At 34.8% G+C, this 18,435-nt stretch overlaps 1 protein-coding gene across 2 annotated transcripts; it reads left to right on the plus strand.

Moving 5' to 3' along the window:
* The first annotated feature begins 774 nt into the window (after positions 1–774).
* LOC120353168 (GATA zinc finger domain-containing protein 14-like) lies at positions 775–17,881 on the plus strand. Of its 2 annotated transcripts, none has more exons than XM_039435947.1 (3): positions 775–1,055; positions 7,116–7,886; positions 17,733–17,854. In XM_039435947.1, exons 2-3 carry the CDS (start codon positions 7,141–7,143, stop codon positions 17,821–17,823), a joined length of 837 nt encoding a protein of 278 aa, XP_039291881.1. In that variant the 5' UTR covers positions 775–1,055; positions 7,116–7,140; the 3' UTR covers positions 17,824–17,854. The 2 variants fall into 2 exon arrangements, with proteins under 2 accessions (XP_039291881.1, XP_039291882.1); XM_039435948.1 differs by lacking the exon at positions 7,116–7,886 and adding an exon at positions 12,684–13,421 and having other exon boundaries at positions 839–1,055; positions 17,733–17,881.
* Positions 17,882–18,435: the final 554 nt, after the last annotated feature.

The raw sequence follows: 18,435 nt of genomic DNA on the forward strand, positions 1-18,435 counted from the left end.
AAATCCAAATTGAATGCTGTAAATCACCCCGAAGACTTCTGCTACTGCAAATATTGACAAACAGCTAGATGGAAATTTGATTCTAATAATATTTCAATATCTCAGAAATCTCCATCTGTCGTACTATTTATTTTATCGAATTGATTAAACAGTTTTGGTAGGTTACCGTAGTCTACTTTGTATAATATGTATCCAACTTTAAAACTGCGTTTACACCAAATTTATCAACAAAATGTTAACAACTTAATCCTTATAGATTCTATTGAATTGAACGGAACTTGACAGACACATATGTTTATCATGTGTGGGATAAGTTAAGTTTAATCTAATAGAATCTATGAAGATTATGCTGCGTTTACACCAAAGTTAATAACATAATCCTTATAGATTCTATTAGATTGAACATATCTTATCATACACATGATGAACATATGTGTCTGTCAAGTACCGTTCAATCTAATAGAATCTATAAGGATTCAGTTATTAACATTTCGTTAATAACTTTGGTGTAAACCCAGCTTTAATCCTTACCTATAGATTCTATTAGATTAAACGGAACTTGACAAACACATATGTTCATCATGTGTATGATAATTTATGTTCAATCTAATAGAATCTATAAAGATTATGATATTAACATAGCTTTGGTTTAAGCGCAGCTTTATAGCTACTTGTTCAGTATGTAAATAAACCAAGGTATAAAATATCAACAAGGAGAGAAATAATTTGATGTTGAAAATACGCTTTAAAAGATTCTAGATTGCTGTAGCCTATTCTCTGTGAGGTATCAAATCATTTTATCTGATAAGATAGTGACTGCGTTAATCGGAAAGGAGAAAAATGCAGCTTTATTCTCAGCCTTCCATCTCTCAGGGTTAGAAGGAAGTTTTAACATGATTCACAACTCAACTCTACAAAAGTTTTAAATTTTCTGTAATTTTTAGTTTGAAAACTACACACATCGTATAGAAAAGTGAATAAAAGTTCCTTCCAAATGACTTCGCCACCTAATAATTTTTATTAATACAAATTATTCAAGGAGTACCAAGTGACCGGTAAGTAATTGAAAGGTTATAAACCAAATTATTTTTATTTAAACTATGTTTTCTAGTCTACTTTATTAAAAATAGTTTTGTATCCACTATATCTGTAAGTGAGTGTAAGTCAGCGTTTATTTTTTGTTCTTTAGATTATATTCTCAACAAATTTTATAATTTTTAAAGTCAGATTTTCTTCACAACATACCTCCAAAATTTCTTCAAGAGTTTTATCAGAAATATGGAATAATTTATTCTATATCTAGTCACAAATCCTCCACACAAAAAATATTAATTCACATCATGGTGGAATATATATATCAGTCTAAATATATTTTAGAGCTGTGAATAACAAAAATAGTGAGTAGGTTTTTGATTTTGTATTCAAATTTTTTAAATAAGTGCAATATTTCTAAAGTTTTTAATTTATTGTGATTCATTTAGAGTATAAAATCAACCTTCAAAATTCAAAATTTTAAATCATCATTTCTGGACCGAAAATCAAGTGACGAAGCAGTGTGTGACTATATAACCTTATATCTTTTGGACAACATTAACATTTTATCAAAATTTTTGGAGAGAAATAGTACAGGCTTAGCCTAGTTTTTCCTCCAATGTCATAATTGTATTATGATTATAGTATTTTATACAATAAATAAATATATTTAATACATTAATTACATTTAATTCAACAAACCGATTGACAAAGGCTACATAGTGGCATATTTTTACAAAACATGATAGTAAGGTACCTACAAAAGTAAGGCTACATCGCTTATGACGTTCAACTATTACAAAAATTATCTTATCCAATAAAGTTATTGAGAGTCCGATTCTTTGAATGTATAGTATCTACTTAAATAGGAACATAATAGCTCCTTATCAATTTATCAAATCAATCTATTGTCACAGACCACTTTACAATTTGTATCGGCCACGTCAATATTAAGCTGCGTACACATATTCGTGCTTCCAACCCGCACCGAGCACGCTCCTCCCTCGTACCGCCCTCGTACCGCCCTCGTACCACCATCGAACGACAGTCGCACCGCCCACGCACCCATCATGAACGTTACGGAAGATGTTAGATCTTCTCGCGTTCCCCGGTCGAACCACTGTTGCTCGCCGGTCGATCATCAATCGCTCTGCTGGAGTGACGTTCGGTTGCGGAGCAGAGCGACAGTCTGTACGCACCTTTACAAACTATATTAGAGATCATACAACAGTTGCAATTACCTAAAATTCTAGATAGACTTATTTGATTTGAGTTGTTTTTCTTTTACTTTTTTGACGTGTCCCAGTGGGCTATACTAGATAGACTTCATGTTAGCATTGAAATATTTATCCACATTATAAAAACAATTTTTTATAAAAAATCTTAATTCTTAGTTTAAATTCACTGAGCTTCAAACCTCGAACATTTGGTGGTAAATGGTTTAAAATTGAAACTTTATTTGACAATTTCTTGGTCAATTATTAAAAAGGCCTTATTTACACACTATTTTATTTATTTATTTATTTAATCAATCAGAATTACACAACTTACAGAAAAGTACCACAGGCTAATTTACGCCCAAAACGGTTCCAATTCTAATTTATACAAGAGTCCAAATGTAGCTAGGTTATGTGTCACTCAACATTCTTCAATTACACACTCAATTTAAAATTCAGAACACAAAAAAATCAGTCCTAATTTAAAAAAAAATACTTCTAAATTGAATTGAATCAATCACAATTAATTAGAAAATTCCAAACTTTGAAAAAAATATAGAATTTTGAGATCGAAAGTCAAACAAACTATTTAGATGTTTAAAACAACCACGGCATGGACTCAGTTATGATATTTGATTTTTTATTATCGAATAAATCAGAATAGTGTAGGCCTATGTCTTAAGGCTGTTCAGCACTATTAAGGCTGTTTATTTTTATTCAAATTGGATAATCTTTTTCAATATAATTATTAAGATAAGAGTGAGAAAAAGTAGCAACTGAAATTTTTAAGTGGTCTAATAAGCGAGTTATGGGTTGTTGAAGTGCTAACTCCGTTTTCTTTCCAGATCATGAACGGTTTCGAATTTTCCATTGGAGTTTTTTTTTAATACATTTAGTATAACCATAGAGAAACAATAGCGTAAGTAGATATCCCATGGTCTAATGAGTTTATGTCGCAAGTTTTACTGTTATCTCAAGCCGATTACTGTCGATTATTGTCGATTTGTACTGTTTTATTGGGGTGAGAGTGTATGAACGGCACAATATGAGAGACTACCAGTGTCACACAGCTTCATGGGAAAGAACTACGTGGACTATCGGCTTGAGATAACAGTAAAAGTTGCGACATAAACGCCCTATACCATGGGATATCTACTTACGCTATTGTTTCTCTATGATATAACATTGGTTTTGTTCTAATATGCGTTTTCCGCGATTAATGCCTGAACAAACAAGTTATAGAATTTACAAAAAATGTTACTCTTCTATTTATGTACGATATGGGTAATAATTAATGTTTTAGTTTGGAAAGATACATTTTTTGAATTTTTAAGAGAAGTTCTAATAATATAGTCTAAACCGTTTTTTGGAAAGAAAACGGAGTTAGCACTCCAACAATCCATAACTCGCTTATGAGACCACTTAAAAATTTCAGTTTAAATAATAAAAAATGTACCCTCAATACATATGGCAGATCGGAGTGAATCTAGAAACCATTATGTTTATTCGATTGACGTATTTTGATGGGGCTGATTTAAAATTTAAGAATTATATCAAAGAATAAAATATATAAAAAATAATGACCATTATCAAACGGTGAGTTGAAAGGTTATTTTATTGAACTATGTTCTTCAAATATTTTTCATTACCGTTATAATAAAGATATTTTTATCCACTATTTATTATGATTTACTGGAATAGGAACTCACTGGTATTTTATCTAGATTAAATAGATATTTAATAGATATTACTTTGATGTTTGAAACAACGACATGCAGTACCTATCTATTAATAAAGTATCTATTATTATAATAGGAACTTGATAGAACTGTATTTTATTTACACTGTATTTCAATATGTTGTTTAAATCAGTAACATGGAGACTGTTATAATATTTTTTTATTTTTAAAAACATCAGAAATAAATGAGTGCATTAATTTATGAAATTAATTATAGCAAAACAATTGAGAAAAAAATTTAAATATTATGAATAAATTGATGGAATAAATGTAATAAAAATTAGATAAATACCTTTCTTTCAAATCATCTAGACATCTTTCCAAATGAACTTCGCTCGCCTTTACAAGTATATATGCTCCCCAGTCTCTGGTACAATTACCTATCAGAAAAAATACATCTTATTGTTGCCCACATCTCAATTTATATATTTATTCTATTACATTCATCAATAAAATAATTACAAATTATACAGCAATGACTGGTAGAAGCTTAAGGCTGTGCAAAGGCTAAAAATAAACTTTCTACTGGTGATATTTTCTAAAGTTTTTTTGATTCGTATATCATCAAGCTATAAAAATGTAAAAGTTTTCTCAGGAAAACATTTTTTTCCAATCATTTCTTTTCGAGATATGAGCGCCTGAAGTTTAAATTTTTGGGACAGAACATTTCAAATTCGGTAAGAGATAAATCCATGAGATATAGAGATAGATTCTTCATGTCAATTCTGATTAAATAAAACAAAGACTTCCTGAAAATATCAATTCCTGGGAAAGTTATTCAATTTACTAAAAATAACTTTTAGTTGAGTTATGTTTGGGTAATTGAATAACTTTCTCGGAAATTGATATTTTCAAAAGATTTTTGTTTTATTCAATCAACAATACCATGAAGAATTCATCCTCTAAATCTCATGGATTTATCTCTAAACGAAGTTGAAATGTTCTGTCCCAAACATTTAAACCTTGGGCGCTGATATCTCAAAAGGTAATGACTGGAAAAAAAATGTTTACCTGAGAAAACTATTTCATTTTGATAGCTTGATGATATACATTCATTCATTCATTCATTCATTTATTGACACACTTTACAATTTACAATAATAAATAATACACAAAACATTACAAAACAATAATATAAATATATATCGGAAAACTTTGAAAAATATCACCAGTAAAAAAGTTTATTTTTAGCCTTTGCACAGCCTACTACACGGTAGTTTGGAATGGATTAAGAAACTATAAATATTTATATTATTTTGTTGGGGCTACCTGCTTAAAATTTTAAGAACTATCTTAAAGAATCATCATTATAAAGTTGAGTTCCCTTATTGTTATGTTTCATTCTAGACATGACTATTTAGTGAGGTCCACGTTATACTGGCAGTGTTTGATTAGCAATGGTATTGCTATCCTTGTCTATCATTCAACAAAGCTGATAGTGCTATCTCTCGCTTTGCTCTGTTGCCAGATCGTCTTTTAACAATGTAGAATTGATAATTACTAATAAACAAAATATTTTATCTTGACTCTGGAAATTCATTATGAGATTATTGAAATTTTTGGCTAGCTCCAAAAAAGTTTGAGTCCAACCAAAAAAGACCAATGGAGAGATGAGTTCAACTGGAGTTCCACATTATTACTATAATACGCTATTATTAATTTTTTCAATTATTTTTCATGTGTTGTATTTAATTTATTCACGATCATGCTTTCCTTAAACTTTTACTGATGTAGAATAGTTATTTGTGCAACTAGTGCGCAAAGTGACAGTTTGCTGCACCGAAAGAAACGTTTATGCCCGAGCCGTAGGCGAGGGCGGAATGGTTTCTTCAGTGAAGCAGAGGAACTTTGCGCACGTATTTCACATTAAGTTTTTCCTACAGTTACCATTGAATATGAAAAGTGGGTAATTATGGGTAAAATTGCCTGAAATGCATCAAATGTTTTTCTGTGTAATTTTATTATTGATAAAAACCTTAATCCTAAATCCTAAAGTCCTCGTTGTCCTTGGTTATAATATATAATGAATAATAATTAGCGTGTTGTGCTTGGTTGCACCTCTGCTCACTATAGCAGCCACAGCAGTCACTGTTACCAACTTCATTTTGATTTTGCTGCACTGTTGCTCCATATAACCTACTAAGTATTTTGCGTTGCCATGTTGCAAATCTGGAGTGCAGAAAAATTTTTCCCGCACTAGAGCGGAAAAGTGATTCTTTGCGTTCTGTAATCAGTGCAGCAATGGCCACGTTTCAACGTAACTGTAGGAAATAATATTTTCTAATACCGGTAACCTACAGTTATTGCCAGGTATGCTATAATATATGATATCAATAACAAGCAACTGCTACCCGTACATCGCAAGGGACTGTTGAAGGCACAAATAGATTGAATTCAGTTTTATAGTTTTATGCTGATATTGGGCGTATTAAGAACTGAGATAATTTACAATAGAAAAACTATAGTGAGGTCCACGTTAAATGGCAGTGTTTGATTGGCAATAGTATTGCTATCCTTGTCTATCATTCAACAAAACAGATAGCACTATCTCTTTTTTGCTTTGCTATGTTCCCAGATCGTCTTTTAACAATGTCGAATTAATAATTGATCAAGAAAATATTTCATATTAATTTTGAAAATTCATTATGAAATGATTGAAAAATATAGTTTCTTGTTTAATAAAATATAAATGATTATTTTAAACGAGAATGAACAGTTAATATTACATCAATAAATCTGTATCACCTACTGTCTATAGAAGGCATTGACAAGACAGAGGATCGGCAACGTTGTTCTCCTATCTTTCTCCACTGCCATTATAAAGTTGACCTCACTATATCTGATTGGGATTCTATCTTACATAAACTTTGTATCAGAAATCTAATAAACTTGTTTTGAACTTTCAACTTCTAGGTCTCAACTCACACTTACGCGGCTCAGGTCGAGAAGAGACTGGACTCTAGTGGAGAGCATGTGTTTTCAAATGGTGACGTCGCGGAGACTAGAATCGACTGGTCTGAGTGTCACCATTTGGAAACACATGCTCTCCACTAGAGTCCAGTCTCTTCTCCACCTGAGTCGCCTAAGTGTGAGTTGAGCCTAACCCTCAGTTTTTGAACTTTTCAAGAATTCCCGCTTTTCTTGTCGAGAAAATGACAACTAGTTCCGGCAGTTCCGGCTGTGATCTCTTGCATCTCATTGGCCTAGACATGCAGTACGCCAGATGGAGACCTTCCAACCAAAACAGACAGAGCTCCGACACCAATCAGAAGCATTATCAACAACATCAGAACAATCAGCGGAATTTCCAACATCAGAACCTTGGCGGAAACAATCAGAAGGGCTATCAACAAAATCAGAGCTCTGGGAATAACAATCAGAAGGGTTATCAGCATCAGAACAATCCTGGGAATAACTATCATAAGGGTTATCAACATCAGAACAACAATCAGAAGGGTTTTCAGCATCAGACACAGAGTCCTGGAAACAATCAGAAGAACTATCAACATCAGAACCCTGGAGGTAACAATCAGAAGAGCTATCAGCATCAGACACAAAGTCCTGGGAGCAATCAGAATAGCTTCCAACACCAGACAAAAAGTCCTCCCAAAAACAATCAGAAGAATTTCCAAAATCAGATTCCTGCAAACAATCAGAAGAACTACCAAAATCAGAATCCTGCAAACAATCAGAAGAGCTACCACAATCAGAGCCCTGCAAACAATCAGAAGCACTACCAACATCAGAAGCTTGAAAGCAATCAGAAAAACGATCAGTATCAGAATCCAAAAAATGCTGATCGACAATTTCAAGGAGCAAACTATCAATTGAATCATCAAGCGAATAATCAACCAGATTACTATCTGAGATATCAGTCTCTACATAATGGAAGAAGAAGGTATGGAACCTCATGATAGGGTATAATGGAACATTGGGATGATACTATATATGGAATAATTATTATTGACTAATGTAGTATAGGCTATACATGGTACATGGGAATAATGGTCTTCAAATAACCAGATGGAGATTAGGTACTGAGATATTGCAATTATTCAAATGCTAATTTTTTTGTTATTTATATTAAAACTAGTCACTAGGACTAACCATTAATTTTGTACTCTCATTTCTTAACCTAACATATTAATTTTTATTGCTTAAGTCTTCCAGTGAAGCCTACAGTTCTAATCTATAATTATTTCTCTACTTTAGATTCTTTTGCTACACATTTATTTGATTTATACTTTTTTCACTTTACTAGCACTACACCAACTCGAAGGGCTTTGTTCTCTATCCTCTATGTTCTCTTTGTTTGAAATGCTAATCTATATATATAAAAGCGAAATGGCACTCACTCACTGACTGACTGACTGACTCACTCACTCACTCACTCGCATAACTAAAAATCTACCGGACCAAAAACGTTCAAATTTGGTAGGTATGTTCAGTTGGCCCTTTAGAGGCGCACTAAGAAATCTTTTGGCAATATTTTAACTCTAAGGGTTGTTTTTAAGGGTTTAAAGTTCACCTTTTAACATGTATATTCTTCTTCTCCCAATCTCTTAATTATAATTGAAATTTCCATATCATATGTTACTATAGAACTATAATCTAGATAGAGTACCTCTTCGAAACAGTTGTTAACTGGCAACTAAATTAATAATTTTGTCAGGTTGGCATTAAGTTGAGTTGACTTTGTTAGGATGGGACCAAGTTGAAGATTTAAATGCATTTATCGCGGAAAAATTGATTGGGCACTGCTACTTCAATCCTGGGAATATTATATTACTAGCCGTCAGGCTCGCTTCGCTCGCCATATCCGTTTAGCCAGACGTTTAGTCTGAACCCCTGACTGGATTGTCCTAACATGATAAAAATGCAGGCGAGCGAAGCGAGCCTGCTAATCTCATTTTTGAACGATCCAGTCGGGGGTCCAGGGGGTGGAGCCCCCTGGCTAGACGGATATGGCGAGCGAAGCGAGCCTGACGGCTAGTGAACTAATAATTATTAAACGAGAATCCAAATTAAATGCTGTAAATCACCCCGAAGTCTTCTGCTACTGCAAATATTGACAACAGGGTAAACAGCTAGATGGAAATTCGATGAGCGCTACTATTCAAAAATTATTTGTCAGCCTGGGAGAATAATATACAACTAATATAATATAATAATATACAACGCTACTATTCAAAAATTATTTGTATATTATTCTCCCAGGCTGACAAATAATTTTTGAATAGTAGCGCTCATTAAATTTCCATCTACAGTGATGTCCACGTTATAATGGCAGTGTTTGATTAGCAATGGTATTGCTATCCTTGTCTATCATTCAACAAAACAGATAGCACTATCTCTTTTTTGCTTTGCTATGTTCCCAGATCGTCTTTTAACAATGTCGAATTAATAATTGATCAAGAAAATATTTCATATTAATTTTGAAAATTCATTATGAAATGATTAAAATATAGTTTCTTGTTTAATAAAATATAAATGATTATTTTAAACGAGAATGAACAGTTAATATTACATCAATAAATCTGTATCACCTACTGTCTATAGAAGGCGTTGACAAGACAGAGGATCGGCAACGTTGTTCTCCTATCTTTCTCCACTGGCATTATAACGTGGACCTTACTATAGCTGTTTACTCTGTTGTCAATATTTGCAGTAGCACAAGTCTTCCGTGTGGATTACTGAATTTGAACAATTTCTGTTCATTTGTTCTCGATAAATCTGAGAAGAAGCAAAAAAAAAAGAAAAAAGCTGGAAAAACGCTAATTTTGGGCGTATCTTTGTCGTTATTGCAAATTTCTTCTAACACAGCATTATTAGGCTACACCCTAGCTGAGCTTCTGTACTGAATTTAAACATTTTCTGTTCATTTGTTCTCGATAAAGCTGAGAAAACACTGGAAAAACGCAGATTTTGGGCGTATATTTTAGAGATGTGTCGTTCGGTCATGACCCGTTCGAATTAAGCGGGTCATTAAGGTGAACGAGTGATCCGGATCACATTTATTCAAAAAACCCGTTCATCAACTGGGATAAACCCCTGTTTTTACTGTCTTTACACATCAACTGTGGTGGACTTTTTTTTGCTTGTTTATAGGAAAGCTATAGAAAATTAACCGTTCAATTGAACGGGTCGCGGCAGTGAACGTGAACGACTGACCCGAATCAGTAAAGTGATCCGAACTTCCCATCTCTAGTATATTTGGAAATTTTTCCAAATCCGTTCTTATAGTGCGCCTCTAAAGGGCCAACTGAACATACCTACCAAATTTGAATGTTTTTGGTCCGGTAGATTTTTAGATCTGCGAGTGAGTGAGTGAGTGATTCAGTCAGTGAGTGAGTGCCATTTCGCTTTTATATAGATGAAGGTCTTCGAGTTTCTTCACATGGTATAAGGAAATCAACTACAGTAACATAACAATAATTCACGAATGTACTGGAAACCTTCTTAGTTGTTTTTAACACAGGCGTGGGAAGATTAATATTGTGAATGAAACAGAACTAAACTGCAGTAGAGTTTTAAAATCATTTAAAATATTTACTAGGTATCAATTATAATTTTTTATATCTCAAAATATCCTTTTTTACTTTCCTTGCCCTATTACCATAGGTAATATTTCTAAATTTCTAAATTTCTATACGTTTCGAGGTCCCCTGAGTCCAAAAAAGTGGTTTTTGGGTATTGGTCTGTGTGTGTGTGTGTGTGTGTGGTGTGTGTGTGGTGTGTGTGTGTGTGTGTGTGTGTGTGTGTGTGTGTGTGGTGTGTGGTGTGTGTGTGTGGTGTGTGTGTGTGGTGTGTGGTGTGTGTGTGTGTGTGTGGTGTGTGTGTGTGGTGTGTGTGTGTGTGTGTGTGGTGTGTGTGTGTGTGGTGTGTGTGTGTGTGTGGTGTGGTGTGTGTGTGGTGTGTGGTGTGTGTGTGTGTGTGGTGTGTGTGTGTGTGGTGTGTGTGTGTGTGGTGTGTGTGTGGTGTGTGTGTGTGGTGTTCATAGTTTTCCTAACCTTCAATGTAGCAATATTACTTTCATGATAGTTGACTTTCAGTGAAGACAACTCCCTACTTACTTCTTTACTCAATTCTACTGTCTCACTATGGTTGACTTTTTCAACAACAGTAACTAGGCCTACATTGTCAGAAACTTGAATGAGTTGATCTTGTAACTTAACACTACTATCATCCTGCTTCAATTTGTTTTCATTTTCATGACTATCTTTCAATGTTTCATGTGCATCTTTCAATAGAAGGTTTATACTAACCTGCTCTAGTCTAATGTTAGCAAATTCTTGCTTCATCTCATCAAACCTAGCATCAAAATTAGCATTTTGCTCATCAAACCTAGCATTTTGTTCATCAAACTTTTGTGTTAAGAATGCTATAAGATTCAGATCATTTCTAATGTTTGCCATTTTGTAATATGCACTGATTCATTAAAACTTGATCTCTCTTGAACCGACTTCCCACTCAGCAACAAACCATTCATAACCTATCAAGATATCTATCCACTAATAATTTCTTTATAACCAGGGATATATTTTGTAGTTTGAGTCCCACACCAGGGCGTACCATTTGCCGTGCTACCAATTTTTTCCTTAAACGGTTGGAATAGCATTTAACACCTATCAACCTAAGAATAGTTGTCGGCTCCAATAAAATAGATTCTTGATAAACTGTGAATGGATCTATTGCCTATGAATGAGAAATCCAGTTTTCAGAGCAAATTAACTTATAATCTTCAGATGAATTTACACAAAATACAGAAGGAGAATATATATTAAGCCTAATTATTTCAGAGTTATTACGAACTAAAATACTTATCTAGTTTACAGTTGAAACACAGTGGCTATTGGCTTTACTACACTAATAGCTAATTATGCACAAAAATTTATATAAAACTCAATTTAAAACATTAATAAACGAAAATGATTTAGAGCAAAACTCCACGACAATACTTGTAGCCAGCCATTTTTCAGAAGAAGGTCGAACAGGAAAAAAAAGACCACAAGTTGCAAGTCACGAAAGCCAACGCCTCGTTCAGTATCGATTTTTACAGACACGTCAACACAAAATTATAATTTACAAGTTTAGAATTCACATTCTACATCTGTTCTCAATAAAACTTTATTTTGAAAATGTTATTTTAAATTTTTATACATATATTCTATTTAAATAAACGATTTATTTAGTAATTTGTTAACCCTGCCTCGGTGACACCATGGAACAATGCAACAAACATTTACGATAATAAATTCTCCGTCAAAAAATTTGTCCGTCTATTGATAACTCTGACATTTACTATAAAGTTCCATAGATCTCGAATTGAAGATTCGATTCCAATGTGAGAAGAAAAATGTAATATTACACTTTCTACACTGCCATTGTAAAGTTGACCTCACTATATCTGATTGGGATGAAATCTTACATAAACTTTGTATCAGAAATCGAATAAACTTGTTTTGAACTTTCAACTTGTAAGTCTCAACTCACACTTACGCGGCTCAGGTCAAGAAGAGACTCGACTCTAGTGGAGAGCATGTGTTTTCAAATGGTGACGTCGCGGAGACTAGAATCGACTGGTCTGAGTGTCACCATTTGGAAACACATGCTCTCCACTAGAGTCCAGTCTCTTCTCCACCTGAGTCGCCTAAGTGTGAGTTGAGCCTAACCCTCAGTTTTTGAACTTTTCAAGAATTCCCACTTTTCTTGTCGAGAAAATGACAACTAGTTCCGGCAGTTCCGGCTGTGATCTCTTGCATCTCATTGGCCTAGACATGCAGTACACCAGATGGAGACCATCCAACCAAAACAGACAGAGCTCCGACAGCAATCAGAAGCATTATCAACAACATCAGAACAATCAGCGGAATTTCCAACATCAGAACCTTGGCAGAAACAATCAGAAGGGCTATCAACAAAATCAGAGCTCTGGAAATAACAATCAGAAGGGTTATCAGCATCAGAACAATCCTGGGAATAACTATCAGAAGGGTTATCAACATCAGAACAACAATCAGAAGGGTTTTCAGCATCAGACACAGAGTCCTGGAAACAATCAGAAGAACTATCAACACAACAGAACCCTGGAGGTAACAATCAGAAGAGCTATCAGCATCAGACACAAAGTCCTGGGAGCAATCAGAATAGCTTCCAACTTCAGACAAAAAGTCCTCCCAAAAACAATCAGAAGAATTTCCAAAATCAGAATCCTGCAAACAATCAGAAGAGCTACCACAATCAGAGCCCTGCAAACAATCAGAAGAACTACCAACATCAGAAGCTTGAAAGCAATCAGAAAAACGATCAGTATCAGAATCCAAAAAATGCTGATCGACAATTTTCAAGGAGCAAACTATCAATTGAATCATCAAGCGAATAATCAATCAGATTACAATCTGAGATATCAGTCTCTACATAATGGAAGAAGAAGGTATGGAACCTCATGATAGGGTATAATGGAACATTGGCATGATACTATATATGGAATTATTATTGACTAATGTAGTATAGGCTATACATGGTACATGGGAATAATGGTCTTCAAATTAACTGATGGAAATTACTGAGATATTGCAATTATTCAAATGCTAATTTTTTTGTTATTTATATTAAAACTAGTCACTAGGACTAACCATTAATTTTGTACTCTCATTTCTTATCCTAACATATTAATTTTTATTGCTTAAGTCTTCCAGTGAAGCCTACAGTTCTAATCTATAATTATTTCTCTACTTTAGATTATTTTGCTACACAGTTATTTGATTTATACTTTTTTCACTTCACTAGCACTACACCAACTCGAAGGGCTTTGTTCTCTATGTTCTCTTTGTTTGAAATGCTAATGAACTAATAATTATTGAACGAGAATCCAAATTAAATGCTGTAAATCACCCCGAAGTGTTCTGCTACTGAAAATATTGACAACAGGGTAAACAGCTAGATGGAAATTCGATGAGCGCTACTATTCAAAAATTATTTGTCAGCTTGGGAATAATATACAACTATATAATATAATAATATACAACGCTACTATTCAAAAATTATTTGTATATTATTCTCCAGGCTGATAAATAATTTTTGAATAGTAGCGCTCATTAAATTTCCATCTACAGTGAAGCGAAGCGAAGCCTGCTGATCTCATTCTTGGACGATCCAGTCGGGGGTCCAGGGGGCGGAGCCCCCTGGCTAGACGGATATGGCGAGCGAAGCGAGCCTGACGGCTAGTTGAATATATATTGAGAGTACATTCCATATTCTCTGTTTATATAATTGACTTAAATCCTGTTTCTTCATTTCCAATCATTCAATGATTATATGTTTTTTGTCTCTGTTGAATAAATAAATAAGTAAGTAATCCTTTGTAGAGGGCCCCATACACTAGGGAGCTTGGATCGGCGAACTTGATTCTTGGGAACCAATTATCCCAGTGTATGTGGAACATTGGCGAACCACGAACCACATTCGTGACAAACTTGGTCTTCAATCTAGATTGAAAACTTTGTTCAGTTCGTCCGCCTGGGCAATATATTCTATCTATATATTACTAGCAGGTAACCCGTGCTTCGCAAGGGTTTATTTTAAAACTTGACGTAATGAAATCCAGAAGAATTGAAAATAGGCCTATGAATTTATAAGCAGCATTTCAAGTAAATCAGTCCAGTAGTTCAGACGTGATGATGCGCCAAACATAATTTCCCTATCCTCTACACGTGTGTGTACATCTTCAAGCCAGTTCTTTCCTCTATTATAGTATATAGAAGATGATAGATAGATGGATATATCATCCATTTATCTATCATCTTCTATACTATAATAGAGGAAATGAATGAGAATAAATTTTGAAAGGTTTGAGATATCGATGTGCGGTTTTCACCATACCTTTTCTCTGGAAATCCTGTATCGGAATCATGTATCATTTATGAACACCTTTCAATTAAAAAAAGAAGTTGTATTCAAAATGGTGGAAAAAATTTGGGTGCGACGGAAAACCTGTTTTTATCATTCGAAAAGGATTCCCCCAATCATACCTATCTTCTAATTTCCCTTTAAAGAGAAATGTTCTGCTGCTTCCTTACAACAACTGAAAGCATGACAAATAATTGAAAACCTGACGAACTGAAGACTTTATGAAATCAAATATTGAAGAATTTAAAATACGGTAGGTTTGAAACCATCCTCGGTTAAGCAAGAATCTATATGCAAAATTTCAAGTTAATCAGTCCAGTAGTTCAGACGTGATGATGCGTCAAACATAATTTCCCTATACTACTTTACACCTGTATACGTGTATAATCCAGTTCTTTAATATACTAAATTTTTTTAATTCCGACCATATGATTTGGTGATTTTTTTATGAAATCGTATGTACTATTAATGAAGTTTGAACATTAATTCTGAAAAATCTAGAAGGAAGATTGAAATTTGGGCTTCCAGGTGCACGAGATTGATATAGTTTTAGAATCTATGTTCAAAATTTGGAGATCTAAATCATTCCCGTTTTCCGGTATGTAATCCACAAATTGACATGTTTTGATGCGAACAAACGAACACACGAACAAACACAACCCTACTCTCTCTTATTATATAGATTTATATATATTCCCCCCACAGCAGCTGCAAACTTTGAAACAGTCATCTCTAGACCCCGAAAGACACTGAAGTGACGAGGGGTTGTTCGCTCTCCCCACTACAGTGTGTGGCCAAATCCTACACGAACTTGATTCCCTGAACCAATTTCCCTAGTGTATAGTCTTCACATTCAAGGCTGTATTTTTTATTCATCAAGGGAAGATTTTACTTGCAGTTTCTATTCAATTACTAGCCGTCAGGCTCGCTTCGGTCGCCATATCCGTCTAGCCAGGGGGCTCCGCCCCCTGGACCCCTGACTGGATCGTCCAAGAATGAGATCAGCAGGCGATTTGAGCATTTTTATCATATGTTAGGACGATCCAGTCGGGGATCCAGACTAAACGTCTGGCTAAACGGATATGGCGAGCGAAGCGAGCCTGACTGCTAGTGATATAATATTCCCAGGATTGAAGTAGCACTGCCCAATCAATTTTTTCGCGATAAATGCATTTAGATCTTCAACTTGGTGCCAACCTAACAAAGTCAACTCAACTTAATGCCAACCTGACAAAATTATTAATTTAGTTGCCAGTTAACAACTGTTTCGAAGAGGTACTCTATCTAGATTATAGTTCTATAGTAACATATGATATGGAAATTTCAATTATAATTAAGAGATTGGGAGAAGAAGAATATACATGCTAAAAGACGAACTTTCAACCCTTAGAGTTAAAATATTGCCAAAAGATTTCTTAGTGCGCCTCTAAAGGGCCAACTGAACATACCTACCAAATTTGAACGTTTTTGGTCCGGTAGATTTTTAGTTATGCGAGTGAGTGAGTGAGTGAGTGAGTGAGTCAGTGAGTGAGTGCCATTTCGCTTTTATATATATATATATATACCACTGATTTATTTACTTCATAATCTACTGATTCATTCATACATTACTATATTGATGATTTGATTCATTTGCTTAGGCCAGGGGTCTCCAACCTTTTTTTATCCAAGGGCCACATTGTTAATTCTTGGGAAGCTTAGAGGGCCAACAACAAGGATGTACGTGGAATTCGACTAGTGGGGACACACACGACGGCGGATTTGGGGGGTGTAAAACTATTATATTTCCATTAAAATAATATGAGGAGTTTTAAGTAGGTTTAATTAAAACAAAGGAAAAAACAAACCAATTCATTTCATTTTAATACAAAGTCCAATTTATTGGGTGTAAAAAGGTCATAAGAAAACTTGACAATGCATGAATTTAGCAAGTTAAACAAAATGCTAATAACTTTTTTATAGTAATAAGACAACTTGACAATACACGAGCTCACAGAAAGTTACCAAACTAAAAGAGAATAAGTTGCTTTTTTTTTAGTGAGAAGATCGCATTTCTTTTCCACTTGAAATGTCCGCCCATTTAGGATCAAACTGTGTGGTTCCGATCATTAAAATTGTTTTCAAATGTTCATCTGACAAGGAAGATATGTATTTGGATTCAACAAACTTCATTTTTGAAAATGTCTGCTCACACTTGTAGGTAGATCCAGAAAAAGAAAACATAGCTTGAGCATGTTTTTTTTTAATGTTTTTGGAGTCTTTTTCTGGGAGAGACATGTACAGTCCGTGCAGACCATTTGCTAATATCTCGCAATGGTTGATCGCTGCTTGTTTACAGCTAATTTTACACTTATTAAGAAATGGAATGGCTGGTAAGTGAAGAGTACTGAACTCACAGCTGTTTTCAAAAATGTGTATAAATATATATTTTAAAAAATCTGTAGCAATAACTCTCGGCGGGCCGGACAAAATCTATCCGCGGGCCGGATGTGGCCCGCTGGCCGTAGGTTGGAGAGCCCTGACTTAGGCTATCAGCTCATTCATTTATTCACAGACTAGCGGGTAACCCTTACTCTTCAAAGGTCTATTTGAAGCACAAATAGATTAAATTAAGACACTGAAAACTTGACGTACTGAAGTCTTGAAGATGAACTGAAAACAGGTCTATGATCATCCTCGGTAAATTAAGAATCTATATGCAAAATTTCAAGTTAATGAGTTGAGTAGTTGAGACGTGATGATGCGTCATTCGTGAATTTCCTATCCACTACGTGTATAAGCCAGTTCTTTCCTTTATCATAGATCAATAATTTTATTAATCTCTAATTTTGTACAGGGAAGTTTCACCTTGGACCCAACAAATGGGGGATGACTCCGGCTTAGAGCGGAGTGTATCATCAACGTCATCAATTTCATCCTTGGAGTAGGAGGAGTAGGAGGAGGAGGAGGAGAGGAGGAGGAGGAGAGGAGGAGGTGGTGGAGGAGGAGGAGGAGGAGAGGAGGAGGAGGAGGAGGAGGAATAGAGTCAACAGTGACTACAGACTCCACAGATGAAAACCACCGATTTGAAAATCACCAGCAGAAATTCAGAGGTCACAGAGGAGGAAGAGGAGGAGGAGGAGGAGGAGAGGAGGAGGAGGAGGAGGAGGAGGAGGAGGAGGTGAAGGAGGAGGAGAAGGTCACCAAACCCTGATACATCCACCTAATAACATGTAAGTGAAAGTAAAGATTATTCTTCTTCAAATTTAAATTCTTCTTCTATATGGAGAATAATCTTTTATATTTTTTCCCAGCATAATATCTGTCACCTCTTAGATCCAATTATATTTTCTATATGGAATTTTCCTATAGGCTCAACTGACACTTAGGCGACTCAGGTGGAGAAGAGACTGGACTCTAGTGGAGAGCATGTGTTTCCAAATGGTGACGTCGCAGAGACTAGAATCGACTGGTCTGAGTGTCACCATTTGAAAACACATGCTCTCCACTAGAGTCCAGTCTCTTCTCCACCTGAGTCGCGTAAGTATGAGTTGAGCCTT

Source organism: Nilaparvata lugens, chromosome 9 (assembly GCF_014356525.2).
Source record: "Nilaparvata lugens isolate BPH chromosome 9, ASM1435652v1, whole genome shotgun sequence".
In the NCBI taxonomy this organism is placed as follows: Eukaryota; Metazoa; Arthropoda; class Insecta; order Hemiptera; family Delphacidae; genus Nilaparvata; species Nilaparvata lugens.

Excerpts from the sequence above, each read along its gene's own strand:
- LOC120353168 (XM_039435947.1), top strand. The coding sequence starts at position 7,141 with ATGACAACTAGTTCCGGCAGTTCCGGCTGTGATCTCTTGCATCTCATT. Across the intron at positions 7,887-17,732 it reads CTACATAATGGAAGAAGAAG|GGAAGTTTCACCTTGGACCC; the intron begins GTATGGAACCTC and ends AATTTTGTACAG.